The sequence below is a fragment of the Caenorhabditis elegans genome, chromosome I (assembly GCF_000002985.6).
Source record: "Caenorhabditis elegans chromosome I".
NCBI classification, from domain to species: domain Eukaryota; kingdom Metazoa; phylum Nematoda; class Chromadorea; order Rhabditida; family Rhabditidae; genus Caenorhabditis; species Caenorhabditis elegans.
Genome location: NC_003279.8, coordinates 5357446 through 5372838, shown reverse-complemented (window position 1 = coordinate 5372838; position 15393 = coordinate 5357446). Strand labels below are relative to the sequence as shown.

The window sequence follows — 15393 nt, the reverse complement described above, 5'->3', positions numbered from 1 at the left end:
TAATACAAAATACCATCCTAACATTCTACGGTACTTAGGCAATTTGCGCAGGTAGGTATTCAGATTGCCTAGGTGCAGTGCAGATTCAAATTCCGAGTGTTCAATTCTTATTCAGATGTCTGTTCCATACTGATTTTCTTACCAAAAATTTCCCATTCTTGACACAAGATCAAAAACGTAATGCACTGAACATAGTATTTGTCTAAAACTTTTATCATCATACAACGAGTTTACATAGAACAACATTACAAAAATTATAAAACATTCGATTATAATAATATGATTAAAAAAGGGCAGTTCCGTAAAACAATTATCATGAGGCAATTATCAATTATCAATTATAAAAACAGAGTAGAATGGGGGCAATCTAAGCATTGATGCGCTTCTCGTTGAAATCAGTTTGCTTGTAACCGATTTCATTCGTCAACTCCTTGAGACGCTCGCCATGCGACTCCTTAGCTTCGATAGGACCATCCACTCTGTAAAATATAAATTATTTTTGTTTTAAACAAAAAAAAACATACGTTCGTTCCCCCCAGAGATCTCTTCCACGCTTTGCATACTCGTTCGCCACATAAAGTGGAGTGGGGATCGATGTGCTCAGAGCAACAATTTGGTGGTAATGACAAAGTGTGAATGTTAGCTCCTCAAGGCGGTCCATTGGAGCCGCGCAATCGTCAGCAAGAACGGTGTACAGTGGTGTCTTCGCTGTCCCTTGGAGAGTCGTGTGACCGTTTAGGAAGAACTGCTTGCATGCTGGATTCGTGACGGCGTTATCCAAGACAATACCAGGTGGAATATTCATTTCAGTCGCCTTCCCGCCCGAACGAAGCTGAAAAGTTACGGTAAAGGGAGCATGATACAAATAAATTTACCTGATCACGGAAGAAGCGATAGTTATGCTCCTTAGTGACGACGATGTAAATTAATTTGATATCTTTCGAGTATCCATGAATGATGGCACGAGCCAGTGGGATTTCATAAGCCAGAATAGAAGCATGAGAACCCTCCGATGCTCCACTCCTGTAGATAATAATACGTTTTGGCAATGTTTTGCGGCTCGACTCAAACAAATCAATTGAATTTTGCAATACGTCTTCAATTGAAGCCATTGTCTGTAAAAATTATATTATAAAACTCTCGAAAATCTAAATCAATTACATCCTGTGTTGAAGGAGCCAAGACGAAATCGCCTACAAACTCATGGTTTGCAACAGCATTTGAAGCGAAACCAATGATTTGCGGATTAAGATGTCCTTTATTGTCCATCATGAACTTCGTTCCAGCCGGTGGGGCAGAAACACCAACTCCGATGATCAATTGTTCGTCGGTCATGCTTTTTTTGGAATCCGAAACGGTGTAGTTGAGGCCACCTAACTTCAGGTTGGTTTTGTTGATGATGTTCTCCAAAGTCAATCTCTTTCCATCCTTGACAACAGCATTGGCTTTGGAGATTTTCATATCCTGGATAGTCATCCTCGATTTCTGTTCCAATGCTTTGTACCGCTCTGAAATTTTTCAATGGAAAGTGAACACTTAAGGAACGAAAACAACTTACTGTGGAGATGAGTGATTGCGTCATCAGTGATCACCAAGACATATTTGCAACCGCTCGCAGCTACTTTCTCCAGCTGATCCATGATTTTATCCGTATGGAAAAGGCCCGTTTCACATGGTGGCTTGATCGTCATACCTTTCTTCTTTCAAGAATCAACGAACATTCCGGCAAGTTGACTAAATAATTTAATCGATTCAAATAAATTTCTATCAATCTTACTTCACGTCACCACTGGAGAATCTGCATCCTTGATTACCAACAGCGTAAAGAGCCCATAACTCTGGAACCTTCGCGGGTTTTACAAACCATCCTGGAGGTGCACGCCACTTTCCCATTTCCGACATTACCGATCTCTGGTATACGAGCTCTTTTCCGTCGAGCTCACGCGCTTCAACCTGGAGAAAGAAAATCAATGTTTTTTAACGATTTGCACAAACTGACCATCAGAGGCTCCGAGTAAACTTTGATTCCGAGAGCGACGAGCAACTCATTCTCGAGTGAAATGTTGACAGCATTTTTACCGGTAATGATTATTCTCTGACGAACATCAGGAAGAACCGCGCACTCCTTCGTTGTCTTTTGAGATTGATTGCCAGTTTGCTGAGGAATGGTCACACGTTGATTTCTTGAAATGGTCATCAGTTCAGCCGGGAAGTAATTGTTGTTGCCTCGATCCTTACAAACCACCAAATTGGCGTTCGGATATTGTAGAGTGATCTTGTATTTGTCCGCATAATACTCGGCGATTGAGCACGTTTTTCCATCGGGCAACTCGAACCTGGTCTTTGAGGCACTTTCGTGAAAGATCCCTTCGATTCTTAGATGGCGCTTTCTGTTTGTATACGTCGAATAGCAATCAAGTCCTTTCATCACTGCCGCGGCTTTCTCACGGGCCATATTATTGATTCCATTTGAAGGATCTTGTCCCGTGATTTCGTACAGTTTTTGGATCACAGTTTGTTCTTTGTGGAACGCAGCTTTCATTCCATCAATCACGACAGATGGATTGTTCTGTCCACGACCATAAGGACCTTCGATGAATTGAATTGCCTTTTTGAGACCGGGATAAAGCTGTTTTCCATCGCCGACGTCGACACAGTCTCGCTGATCAAATCCTTCCTCGGTGGCGTTGAGGAAATATACCTTTCCGTGCTCGAAGCATCCGAAACGTTTTCTAGAATGAAGAAATGTTTTTCAAGACTTTCCTAAATTCACTTACGTTTCTCTCACGCAATGTTGATTCAAAGCAAGTTCCAAGAATTGAGTGTATTCCCGATTGTTCACTTCAATGTTTTGATCAGCAGTACGCTTGCTCAGATTTTCAGCAGAGAGCGTGATCGAGTTGTTTCGTGGGGCATAAATCTCGAGAGAGATGCAAGGCAACGTCTTAAGGTCGTCATTGTTGATATCAGCTCCGTTGATTTGGAAGACTTTGGACTTCGTACCGTTGGCATCCAGTTCTGAGAACAAGTTGACAGTTGTGTAGAGAGTTGATTGGCCGTCATAAACAATCTGATTTCCGTCCTTCATTTTGAAGAATTCAGGATTTTTCTCCACGGCATGGAAAAATAAGTTGCAGCATTTATCGCGACGGTCAAGAACGACGAAATCTTCTTTCCCTTTTTTGGTGAACGTCACTTCCTTACTAGGGAATGGTGTTACCCCTGCAATCGCTAGGAGGACAAAACAAAGTGAAAATGGAAGATCAGATCTATGGCTACAAGAATCAGTTTTTGAAATCTGCTTAACTCGGTCCCAAAGCTGAAATTTTCGGTCTTAAAAAGTAGTCCTTTTTTGCTCAAAATGCCGTTTTTCGTGTGTAGAAGTGGCTACATAAAAGTTTGGCACTGCAGCCGCCGTTCGAATGGCCGATTGGTGAACTCTTATGCTCATTAATCTAAAGGTCACGGGTTCGTTCCCCACTAGGTATTAATTTTTTTTTGAATTTTTCCTCTAGCATGAAATATGCACAAAAACACGGTTTCTTCCGTTTTTTGGTAACTTCGGAATAAATTTTTTGGTTCCTGGGAACCATAAAAGTAATTTGGAAACTTTTTGGAAGTTTTCTTTTTTTGATAAATTTTCACTTTGAAGAAACCGTGTTTTTGTGCATATTTCATGCTAGAGGAAAAATTCAAAAAAAAATTAATACCTAGTGGGGAACGAACCCGTGACCTTTAGATTAATGAGCACAAGAGTTCACCAATCGGCCATTCGAACGGCGGCTGCAGTGCCAAACTTTTATGTAGCCACTTCTACACACGAAAAACGGCATTTTGAGCAAAAAAAGGACTACTTTTTAAGACCGAAAATTTCAGCTTTGGGACCGAGTTAAGCAGATTCCAAAAACTGATTCTTGTAGCCATAGATCTGATCTTCCATTTTCACTTTGTTTTGTCCTCCTAGCGATTGCAGGGGTAACACCATTCCCTAGTTAGTTGGAGTCAAATTGGCCTTTGCGTGAACCATAAAACGGTGGACAGTGGTTTCCTTTGTCACTTTAACTCCGAAGATATTAGTTTGAATATCCACTTTTCTACCCAATTGTCCAGGTTCGGCTGGCTTCATGTACATTTTCGCGCCATTCTCAACCTGCAAATAGGACATTAGAAATATTTTTAAATGCACAGAGATATACTTTTAACTGTTGCAAACGTTTGATGCATGCGTCGTTGCCAGTGATTTGATGAAGCTTTTGAGCATCGGCGGGAACTGGAGGCATTGGAGGCATAGTTCCTGGTGGAGCAGTGACTGGTGGCATTGGAGGCATCGGTGGATGCGGTTGTGGTGGATGAGGAGACATCTTATTACTATTGCAATATTAGATCTGAAAAAAAAATATGAAGAGGGGCCAAGATTATCCACATGTCATTTACTACAGAGGATAACACGCTGTGAAAAACAAACGAAAAAGATAACAGATGCGAAGCGTCCAGAGAAAATCTAGGAGAAAATGAAAGTTGTACGGAAAAAATACAGTTTCGAGGTGTCTCGGCATTAAACATTGTAGGGTGGATTTGGATGAATGATGAAGAAAGAATAATTTATTTTTTGGCGGCTAGATCAAATGGAGATCATTTTTCTATCTCTAAAACAAGTCTAACATTTATCAAAATCCTACTTTTTAGTTAATATTACAGATTTTCTAACTATATTCATTAAATTTGAGATAAGACTAATATGAAAATTGCTGAAAATTATCGAAAAACTGTCACAAACAGACGAAGAAACCGGAAAAGTGAATGCCAGCAATGCCAACGCAATACCGTACTTGAAAATGGCGATCGGTGCGGGACCCACGCGTTGTTTGTTCGAAAGCTCCTTTAAATTTGTGTTTTTTTAAAAAGCAATTCGTGCTTTTCTCCCGGGAGAGCTCCCTGTATTCTATGATGTTTTAGAAGTTTAATCGTTCCAAACATGGTTCAAAAATAACAATTTGCATTTATTTCAGAACTGTAGGCACTATGGAGTTCATCGTTTGCAATGGATGTGGATGCTCGCCAAGTAAAAGACAATTTTTTATCACCGCCTGCTCCCACGTCTTCTGTGAAACATGCCGAACAACTCCCACTGCTGACTTTTGTCATTTGTGTAAAATCCCGACAAAAACTCTCAAAATGGATGCAAGTCTGCCGAAGAATGTGAAGAAAATGTTCGGCGATGTGGGTGTGATGAGTACGGATATTCACAAACGCCTCGCTCGAGTTATTGGCTTTCAAAAAATTCAGAAGTCAATTCAATTGAAAATGGAAAACAAAAAAGTAACACTCTTTTTTTAAGTTTCCAGAATTAAAACGCTTTATTTCAGTCAGTTATGCGAAAAGAACAAACCAAGAAAGTTGAGAAAAAGACGGAGGAAATGCACTGTCAATTGTCGAAGCTAACAAGTTTTGAGGAAAATAATCGTAAGAAGCTTGAAGATATTGAACGCGAGAACGAGAAGCTTCGGAATTTGTATGTATTCCCTGATCGAAATTTAATCTAAATATTGATTTCTATTTTAGAATCAGTGCTCTCGAACTGAAAGTTGCCAGTTCTCGTGATATCGATGATGACGAGTTTTTCATGCAAGGTACTCCAACTTCTTCAAATCCTTCCGTTGCTGGTTCAGATGTAGATAATGACGAATTGCTCGATTATGTATGCTGATATCATTGATTTTTCTGTTCCTAAAGTTGCTTTTTCAGGATCTTCTAGGATTGAGGAATCGATCTGATTCATCATCATCCAACTGCTCGTCTCAATCGAATCGTGGAGGATCTCTGTTTTAACATAATCTGTAATATAGATGACCATAGTTTTATTTTTCAGCTATAAACATAAAAATGCTTGATTTATCTTCTTCCCACATATCCAGAGCAAAACGTGACACCATCAATTGGATGAAAGGGGATCGAAAAAATTACAAAATCAATTAAAATTTTATTTTCAAACAAACAACAAAAATAAAAACGATATGATTTGAAAAAAAACTAAATCTAGGACTAGATAAATCAAGCGACACGTTCATTTTCCGGTGCTTCTGGAATCGCCCCGTTGACGAGCGGAATCTTTCGTAGAAAATCGAGAATCTTCTGCTTAAGTGAGGATGATGTTTGCGCTTCAGCAACAAGACGACGTGCCAAATCGGAGTCCAGTTCAAGAGTGTTGAACATTCGTTCACGACCCCAGAGCATCGCGTACATTGAACCAAAACTGACGATCATTTGAATGGCAGCACACATGGCAATTACAGGACGAGCGGGTTTGGAGCCTGAAAAATTAAGAGTAGAATAAATTGCATTTATATTTTACATTCGATATACCTTCCCATCCTAGAGTCAAGAACTCTAATAAATTATTGACAACTGGCATTGCTCTAGAACTTCCTCCTGTATTCGCTTCCCTATTGATCAGAACATAATGTGCCAAATATGGAGTTGCAAGCATCGGAAGAGCAATTCCTGTTAATAATCCAATAGCAATACTATTAATGACAAGACACGATGGACATGGTGTAAGCTCATTGTAGACTTTAGGTGTTACAAGAACCTGAAATTATTGCGTTACTGTATGTTTGAAATACGGAAAAAAGAAACCTGATGAAGCATGAAATATGTAACACCAGAGGAATAAACTCCAAATACAAATGGAGATTTCGGACACTTTCGGATTGATTCAAAGAATTTAGCTTTCGCATCATAAAGGAACATTTCAGAGTTGATCCGAGTGGCTGAAAATCAAAATTATCGTCAGAAATTTTGAAGTTTTTCTAAAAATACAAACCAATAAGTGAAGAAGTGACACAATTAGCTACTAAACCAGCGTGAACTGGCCATGTTAATGCTCTTCGCTCATCTCGAAATGGCCATGTTGATGAGAGGCGACTCATCAAATGAGCTTGATCAGCTGAAGACATTGAAGATAGATTCTGCCATAGTGTTGAACGATTTGATGGATCTGTTGAGGCATCTCTGAAGTAAATAGTTGAAAATTTTTTTTTTTTTCGACTTTTTGAAAAAATAATTTGGCTGAAATTGATTTATTTCACAAAAGAATTGATTTCTAAACTGTAATTTTTTTTTAAATGAGAACATCAGAAAACATACGGTATCCGGTCTCGACACGAGCAATTTTTCAAATGTATGCGCGCCTTCAAAGACTACTGTAGTTTCCAACTCCTCGTTTTTGCGCGTTTTACTTCAGTTTTTCAAATAAAAAATTTTCAAAAAAAATTTGGAATGGGAGAGAAACAATGAAAATCTAGGAGAGCTCTGCAAAAATTGACAGTTCGAGACTACAGTACCCCTTAAAGGTGTTTTTGCATGTTTAAAAAATATCCTTGAGGGTCTCAGAAACTGAAAATAAATTGATTTTTTGTTGGATTAAAAGATTTTTGTTTTTTTTTTGCATTTTTTCACCTCGCCGCTGCCACCAATCCTCTATTGACGGCATGTGATTCCAATTTTGCAAAATTTTCCGAATTCTGCCATAATGATAGAAATTGCGGACTATTCTGCTCATTTTCTTTGCTCATCTGAAATATTTTCAAGTTCTGATGCTGAAAATGTTTATTCAAATATTGAAAAAGCGACTTAAAACCAAAAGAAAGCAAAGAAAATCAAAGTTTTAAGTTGGAAAATCTTTTTATTTCGTCTGTAAAACATCGATGAGAAGAAAGCCGGGGTGGTTGGAGAGGGGATTTGAAAAATTGAAAAATAATAAATTACAAAAAAGTTCGAGGCAAAGATAAGAGGGAAGAGATAAAAAAATTAAATTAGATACATTAGTTTTTGTAGCATAAATAATTTTAAATTATAAAATTTTATTGCGGGTGGATACTAATCGGCGAGGGGGACAAATCAATCACAATTTCGTGGAGAGAAGGAGGGTCGGGTCTTGACTGGAAAATTCCGAATGTTGGAAAGTTGAAACTAAAGCCAAATTTGAATTTGGAAGCGGAAAAATAGTGAAAAAAAGAAACAAAAAATTTATATTATTTCACAACTCGATGAGAAAAGGGCACAATCGTTTTGAAAGGAACATTGGCAGATTTTGGTTGAAACTGAAGACTATGTCGGAAGAAGAAGAATGAACGGCAATGGTGGATGCAATAGAACTATAATCGAGTCTGAAAATTTTTGAGATATTTTAATGGTTAGAGAGTTATAGACAAGAAAGGCAGGCAAGAGACGCAGACAGATAAGCACAATGGTACTGTAGGACCTCACACGGAGACTAGATGGAAACTAGATGACTAGACATCTAAATATTTTTCTTGTTTGCAAAATTTTATTTTGAAGAATTTTCGTAAAACTATCTGAAATATTTGCAAGATTGCAACATCTAAAAAGAAGAAAAATTACCAAAATTTAAAGGTATTTTTTTGAAATATCTCAAAATTGAAAAAAAAATTACAAAAATCGAATTTTCTCATTTTAGAGATTTTTTACTTACTTTTCTCAATTTGGACTATTCTGAGCTTTTTAAGAGACACACTTTTCGATAATAACTAGACGTTGACACAACAAATATTACAAGCCGAACTTGCTCAGAGACAAACATAATGTTAGGATCCGTTGGGAAAGAATACCTAAATGGAAAGATGGAAAGACCAGAAGAAGAAGAAGAAGATGAAGAAGAAGCATCTTTCTTCAAGCGACAGGTGTGTCACCACTCACAATTTCCTCTGCTTCTTCCTGTTCTTCGGGCACTTTTTCGTCGGTTGGTTTTGACTGCGCGAATAATCGTTCTACCTGCAAAATAATTTCATTTTTAAGATTTAAAGTTTTATTTAATTATGTAAACCTTCTTCTCTTTCTTATCAGCACTCATAGCTTGTCCTGCATCTCGGTAAGACCTTCGAAGAGGTACTCGTGACATGGACGATGGAGGTTCACGGGCCGAATTTGCTGAAAATGAAGAAGATTAGGTGATTTTGCAACGATTTTTTACTGCTCGAAGAAAATGAAATTAGAATAAATTATCCCAATTTTGAAAATTTTGAAGAAAAATTCTCTAAAAATCTGAAAAATTTTTGTTCGGTTTTTGAGATCTTAGAAAAAACTATTTTATTCCATTATTTCGATTTTCGGAGGAAAAAAGTCTAGTTTCTAAATAATATTTGGTATTTTTTATGAAGATAAAAAAATTCTGATAAACCAGTAAAGAGTTCCAGCGAGTAAATTTTCGCAATTTTGAAGAAAAATCGATTCTGGAGAAAATTGATAACTCCCGTTTTTAAAATTTTTCTAAAAAAAAATCCGAAAAATCAACAAAAAGAACCGAAACTTTTTCTGCGAAAAACTAAAACTTCTAAATCAAAAATTTCAAACAAAATTTTGGTCCTTTTTTCTAATAAGAAAATTATATATTTTCTCATATTTTTTCTGATCAAAATAAAAAAAAATTGTATTGTAAACTTTTTAAATTTAGATTTTTTTTGATTTTCCGGAAATGGAATATCTTTTCGATGGCTTGATTTTTTCCACATTTACACAAAATTTCTAGATAAAATCCAAAAAAAAGTACCCCGATCCTCATTGATTCCTGTAGAATCTCTATTATATAGTCTAGTAGATTCTCGTGCTGTTTGAGATCCAAATTGTGTGGTATCTCCCCGTGGTGTTGATGTACTCGCTCCATCGGTTACTGTAACCGTCATATTCAATCCATCTCGTTCAGATTCTCGATGTTGTCGATGTCCACTGCTTACAATAACAATTGAATCATCTTCATGACTATTTCCTTTTAACATCCGTCTACGAGATGGCGACTGTTTCAGAGCTGAAAATTCAATAATTAGAAAAAAATTAAAATTTGAAGAGACTCTGTCAAAATACTTATATCACTGAGAGCATATACATCGTTGTGAAAAACATCAAAATTTTGTATTACATAGGCGTTTGAAAATGAAAATTGTTTGCTTCTTGTTCCGCGCATGGGTCTCGCCACGCGGACAGCGGGATGCTGTAGATTGGGTTGGTTTATGACGTGCAATAGAAATTCATAAACCGACACGAACTACAGTAACCCATTGTCCGCGTGGCGGGACCCATGCGCGTAAGAAGTAGCGAAAATTCTCAATTTTACACGGCTACATAATAAAATCCAAACAAAAAGTATCCTTCTCAATATTGAGCACCAAAAAATTCGAATATTTTTGAGTGAAGCATGCCGGGGGCAGAAAGAAGAAAATAAAAAGAAGGACAGATATAAATATTGATGAACCAAATTTAAAAAGAAAATTTAAAAAAGAAGCAGGCAGCATTACAGGTCAATCACGATCAGAAGATTCACAATTCGTATTCAATGTTGCGGCATAAACCAACAAGGCGACCAAACACAAAACAATATATAAATTGGATGATGAACAGAGTGCGGTGGAGCAGAATTTAATAATCTGTTCTTTTTTTTGCAAAGTTCGAAAAATTTGCGTCTTGCAATTTTTGGTCAATTATTTTTTTACTTATCTATCTCAAAAATTAATTTTGAAAAACTGTAGTCTTCCAACATTAGAACTTTACGATTAACATTAGCCGAAAAAATGTTATGAAACAAAATACTATTCACAGATGCTCGTAAGTGACGCGACGAAACAAAAATTCCATTTAGATTATGAATATTCAAATAATTATATTTAAAAAATAAAAATAAAGACATTTTCAAAAAATAAAAATTCACCGAGATAACTGTGGACCAGAGTACGAAATTTCGCACTTCTCTTTTCGTCAGCTGTAATCATTAATTGAGAGAGAGAAAGGAATTAGAGGATTAGAGAAAGTGAGAGGTTAGAAGATTTCAATTACCGTAATTTTACTGAATTTTGACATTTCTCCTTGAAGGCGCACATATTTATTCAGATAGGTCTCGGCGCGAAGAAAGAATTTTTTGACAGAAAAAAAACAATGACTTAATTCCCCGAAAATTGAGTATTTTCATTGAAAAATGCAAGGAAAATGAACGAAGCAGCTACAAAAATTAAAAACAATTACCGTAAACATGTTTTGCGCGCCAGGACCCATCCTTTAAGAAGGCATGTCAAAATTGAGTGAGATTACGATAGAATTAAAAAAATGAAATTAGCAGGTCTCATATTCCAGCTTGTAGTTTTTTGTTAGAAGGTATTAGAATCAGATGAGAAGTAGGATGAAAATCAGTATTAGTAGTTTTTAGTAAAATTAGTGTGGAATTTTAGATTTTTTATTAAAGTTTTTTAGTTGTAGAAGTGAAGTAGAGATTTTTTCATTCAAAATTTGATGAAATATCTGGAAATTTTAGATGTTGTCTTCTAATAATCAAAACTAATACACCCCGAAGAATAAAAAAAAACATTTTTAAACGAAAAATCATGGTTTCTGGCGATAGTTTCAAGCTCATCTATTGTCACAATCAAAAACCAATACGGACAACGTACATTTTCTGTCTCTCACAAATTTCAAATAATCTCAAATCAGGTATAGCGTTGCCATCACAACCACTGAAAAGTTGAAAAAAAAAGAAAAGTGGGGAGACTCTGTTGGAGAAAATGCAGAAAAAAAAGGTTTTCGAAATTGAACAAAGGGAGAAGAAGTTGACAAGTTTCCAATGGTTGCAGGGTTTCATAGATACTTTATATACGGGATTCCGAAGTCCTAATTTTGGAAAATGTCGATTTACGGAGCTTTTGTACTCCCCGAGGAGAAGCGTCTACTTTTTGCAGAGGACTCTACAGTTTTTGGCTAAATTGCTCGATATATTATTTTGAATTCAAATTGCCCATTTTTCGTCTACAAAATTTCAAAAAAAGCGAATCGAGTGTATAATACAGAAATAATTATGAAAAAAGAACTAAACTCTTTTTGCTTGAATTAAATTTCAAAAAATATTGTTTTTTTCATTAAAAGACGTTTTCAAATTTGTGCCAAAAAATGAATAGGGAAAGAGAAAAAAGTGAGAGATAGAGAGAGAGAGAGAGAAAAAGAGAAAACATCTAAAAAACCAAAAAATAAATGCAAAAACGTACCTGTTCCCTTTTTGAAAACTTTTTCGGTCATAAAAGTTAAAAATCGAGATGCGTAGAAGTTTGGGTTGTGCACGGAAATTGTGTCCTGGAATTTAAACATTTTTCCAGTATATTAGAAGGTATTCAGTTATTTAATATCTATTTGAAACATTTTTAAAAGTGTGATTTTTTTTGTAATTTTTTTTACATAGAACTATAGTAACAGAAAACAATTAAATTTTTTAAAATAATTTTATATTGTATTTTAGGCCGAAAACTCTTCAAATTTCAATGTTTCGAATAAAAAAAACTTACCCCATCATGAAGAATTGCTTTCCACGTATGTTCCATCTTTTTCAATAGTCGATAATTTTGAAGAATATCAATAATACCTGAAAATTAATATTTAAAAAATAAATTTACATGTTTTTATCTTTTATTTCTCACCTAAATAAAGAACAAGTCGATCTCCGTTCGAATTCCTTGCGGGTACTCCTCCATGTGGTACATCTCCATCTCCGGTATCCCATACACTGAACTTTTCTTGTAAAACTTTATGATTTTCAGCTTTTTCTCCAGAAAATGTGTCACTTGACGTGGACGGAGCCGGATGAGATTCTCGATTTTGTTCGGCTCGTTCCTTAATTCCTAATTCGACATTATGAATACCAACGAGAAGTGAATAATCCATAATTTTAAAGCTTTCCATCACTAAACAATCTCTACTAATTGATTTCATTAATGCTTCCAACGCAGTTGGGTCAATGAAAATTCCATCTTTGTGATTTTCGAGAAAATCCAAATCTTTGAGAGTTGGATGTGGTTTTGCTCGTTCTGCTTTATTGGCCATTCGTTTGTACGTTGATCCTTTCATATCATATTTTTCATGCATTGTAACTGTTTGTGGAAGTAAATTGTTCATCACGAGGAGACGAATATTCTTTCCAAGACTTTGATAACAGAATAAACCGAAAAACTTTGGGAGAAGAGTTCGTGGATTTTGATTGAGATTCTGAAAAAAAAACATTTGTATTGAAAAATTACCAGTATTGCATGCAAGTCTATTTTACAATCGATTATTTTGAGTGCACATTAAATATTACACAATACGCGAAATTTTGCGACAAGAATACGGTACCCGGTCTCGACACGACAAATTTGTGTTGAATGCCGAAAGATTTGCGCCTTTAAAGGGTACTGTAATTTCATACTTTTGTTGCTGCGGAATTTTCATCGCTTTTTAATAGTTTTTCTCGCAATCTGTTAAAATTGGAGTCTTTTAAATTGTTTCTTGAAAAACTAATAGATTTTTACGCGCCGAGACCCATTTAATATCTCCATGCGCCTTTAACATTTCTAATAGGAAAGATATCGTAGTTTCTTTTGGAAAAATCTCACCATGTAATAACCGGGCAAAAGTTTTTGCAAGAAATCCGCTTCTTTGTGTTGAACCGTCTTTATAATAAACTGATCATCTTGTGACACGTAAAATATCGATCCGGATGCTCCAGCATTTGATAACTCTTTCAATGGCTCTGTACAAATTGATCTCTGAAATAAATATTTTGAAAATAGAATTGAGAATCAATATAATGTGAACTTACTAAAAAATCAGCAGGCTTTATGTGAAACAAATTTCGAAAATAACGAAAAGCAATTGGAGCGTACGTTCGAAATCGAAAATCTCCGAATGAATGGGATGGGGTTATTGTGGAACCAGCTCTGAAATTTTGTAAATTAAATATTTGAAAAAAATAATTTTTCTTACGCTGGGAAAGCAACGATATCTACTTTTTCAAAATCTTGTAGAAGAACATCTCGATTTGGAAGAGACGCCAGACTTCCTGAAAAAACAGCTTTTTAGTTTTTTTTTTAATTCGCAGAATCGGTTTTTACCTATCGAATTAGAAATTCCTAGTTGAATTGCCTGCATCAAAGCATTCGTGGGTACTTTTTTGTACGAAACTCCACCCTGTTCGTCAATTCGTCGATGTCCGAGCTTTTCCTTTGTATTTTGCTGTTCTCGTGAAGTTTGATTACCCAAAGTGTTCAATGGAAGATCCTTGGCTTCATTGTCAGGTCGGAGGATCGGAGCTTCTTGCTGAAAATTATTGAAAATTGATTTATTTTCTTCTATTAAATTTCCCACCTTTTCTCCGTTATCGTCGCCTTGCTCGGGAGGTTTTCCTTCTGAAAACATATTTTTTATTAATAATTATTATAGTTTTCGATCAAATACCTTCTTCCGCATCGCCAGTTCGTTTGAAGGCGATTGTTGTGGACCGAGAAGCCATTATCTGAAAGTTGCTTGTAAAAACACGGAAGAATTAACCAGGAAGCTTTCAAAATGAAAAAATGGAAGAGAAGTAAAAGGAAAAAAAGGTGAAGAAGAGCACAAGGAGCTTTATTGTTTTTGCTCTTTTCTCTATTTCTCTGAACTCTCACTCTATTTTTCACAATAATCTATTCTTTCATTCAATTCTTCCAAACCGAGAGAAAAGACAGAATTTCATGTGAAAAAAAAAACGACGGGCGGTTGAGGTGATGAGAAAACGGGGCAGATGTTGATGATGTCTTTTCGCACCGTCTGCGTTACTCAATTTCCTGTTATCTATCGTTTGTGGAACGACGAGATACTTAAAATAACGAGGAACCGCAGACACAAAGAGAAATGCTCTTTTATGGGAAATTGGGAAAATCGATCGAAAATGTTTCAAAATTTGTGAAAAAAGAATTTCAATAGAATTGGTACGATACTCCGTAATTACGCATGGGTCAATGTTTAGCGGTGTGATTTTTTTGTGAAAATGATTCTGATAATATTCTTTAACTCCAAGAGTTTTCAGGAATTTTGAAAAGATGTTATTCTTATTCTAGAAATATTAAAATGCCAACATTCAAAAGTTTTTAAATTTGATAAACAAAACGAATTTTTCTAGAGACTTTAAAATTAACATTTCCGTTGAAAGATCAATAAAAAACGAAGCGAGTGAAGATTTCAGATATCTTTATGAAGGTTTTTAAAAATATTTTGCGTGGATTACTTGGTTTCTAATAAAACTCTTCTCACGCATCAGAAAGTGGAAGAAACAAGAAGAAAGCGACAGCATCAAAGAAGGCGTAGTGAAAAAAAGAAGAAGTGGGAATGGGTTGCTGGGAAAGAGCACAGGGAGAAAGCTCCACAGCTCCCTTCTCCCCGCTCTTCTCGCCTCCTTTCCTTCCTTTTTTTCCTCTTTTTCTCTATTCGTTGTCGTCGCCAAAACCAGATCGATATAGAAGCGCCCCGCACTTGTACTTGGTGGCAAAAAAAGAGTGAAAGAAAAATGTGGGAGGAGTTTCCAACATCTACACGAAGAGGTTAGAGGAAGTCCTA

General features: G+C 36.0%; 3 protein-coding genes, 3 non-coding genes and 1 pseudogene across 10 annotated transcripts; 4 read left to right on the top strand and 3 right to left on the bottom strand.

The window, feature by feature from the left end:
• Window positions 1-195: 195 nt before the first annotated feature.
• On the bottom strand, window positions 196-4361 carry wago-2 (annotated as a pseudogene). The gene is made up of 9 exons: window positions 4197-4361; window positions 2778-4150; window positions 2000-2732; window positions 1778-1953; window positions 1559-1734; window positions 1162-1508; window positions 876-1115; window positions 525-832; window positions 196-479 (listed from the first exon to the last, which is right to left on the bottom strand). Coding segments are annotated over exons 1-9 (3802 nt in total).
• A 648-nt stretch (window positions 4362-5009) lies between these two features.
• Window positions 5010-5891, top strand: zhp-1 (Zip homologous protein 1). Its single transcript, NM_059177.6, has 4 exons — window positions 5010-5319; window positions 5367-5512; window positions 5563-5698; window positions 5746-5891. Exons 1-4 carry the CDS (start codon window positions 5023-5025, stop codon window positions 5827-5829), a joined length of 663 nt encoding a protein of 220 aa, NP_491578.1. The 5' UTR covers window positions 5010-5022; the 3' UTR covers window positions 5830-5891.
• Window positions 5892-5963: 72 nt separating this feature from the next.
• On the bottom strand, window positions 5964-7576 carry F55A12.2 (the record flags this gene model as incomplete). Of its 4 annotated transcripts, none has more annotated exons than NM_001383086.2 (5): window positions 5964-6311; window positions 6364-6589; window positions 6637-6770; window positions 6824-7011; window positions 7459-7574. In NM_001383086.2, the coding sequence occupies 4 exons, from the start codon at window positions 6954-6956 to the stop codon at window positions 6052-6054; spliced, it is 753 nt and encodes a 250-aa protein (NP_001370486.1). The 4 variants fall into 4 exon arrangements, with proteins under 4 accessions (NP_001370486.1, NP_740851.1, NP_001021494.1 ...); NM_170864.6 differs by having other exon boundaries at window positions 5998-6311; window positions 6353-6589; NM_001026323.5 differs by having other exon boundaries at window positions 6052-6311; window positions 7459-7576.
• Window positions 7577-7665: 89 nt separating this feature from the next.
• On the bottom strand, window positions 7666-14317 carry ppk-1 (PIPK domain-containing protein). The gene is made up of 13 exons (NM_059175.7): window positions 14260-14317; window positions 14170-14210; window positions 13917-14121; window positions 13789-13864; window positions 13625-13742; window positions 13419-13571; window positions 12468-13032; window positions 12336-12412; window positions 12042-12126; window positions 9569-9823; window positions 8846-8949; window positions 8631-8793; window positions 7666-8168 (listed from the first exon to the last, which is right to left on the bottom strand). The coding sequence occupies exons 1-12, from the start codon at window positions 14312-14314 to the stop codon at window positions 8692-8694; spliced, it is 1836 nt and encodes a 611-aa protein (NP_491576.2). The 5' UTR covers window positions 14315-14317; the 3' UTR covers window positions 7666-8168; window positions 8631-8691.
• A 14-nt stretch (window positions 14318-14331) lies between these two features.
• Window positions 14332-14470, top strand: F55A12.12. Its single transcript, NR_050117.1, has one exon. It is a non-coding gene; the product is annotated as an Unclassified non-coding RNA F55A12.12 (non-coding RNA).
• Window positions 14471-14545: 75 nt separating this feature from the next.
• Window positions 14546-14693, top strand: F55A12.14. The gene has a single exon (NR_050116.1). It is a non-coding gene; the product is annotated as an Unclassified non-coding RNA F55A12.14 (non-coding RNA).
• A 360-nt stretch (window positions 14694-15053) lies between these two features.
• Window positions 15054-15298, top strand: F55A12.13. Its single transcript, NR_050115.1, has one exon. It is a non-coding gene; the product is annotated as an Unclassified non-coding RNA F55A12.13 (non-coding RNA).
• Window positions 15299-15393: the final 95 nt, after the last annotated feature.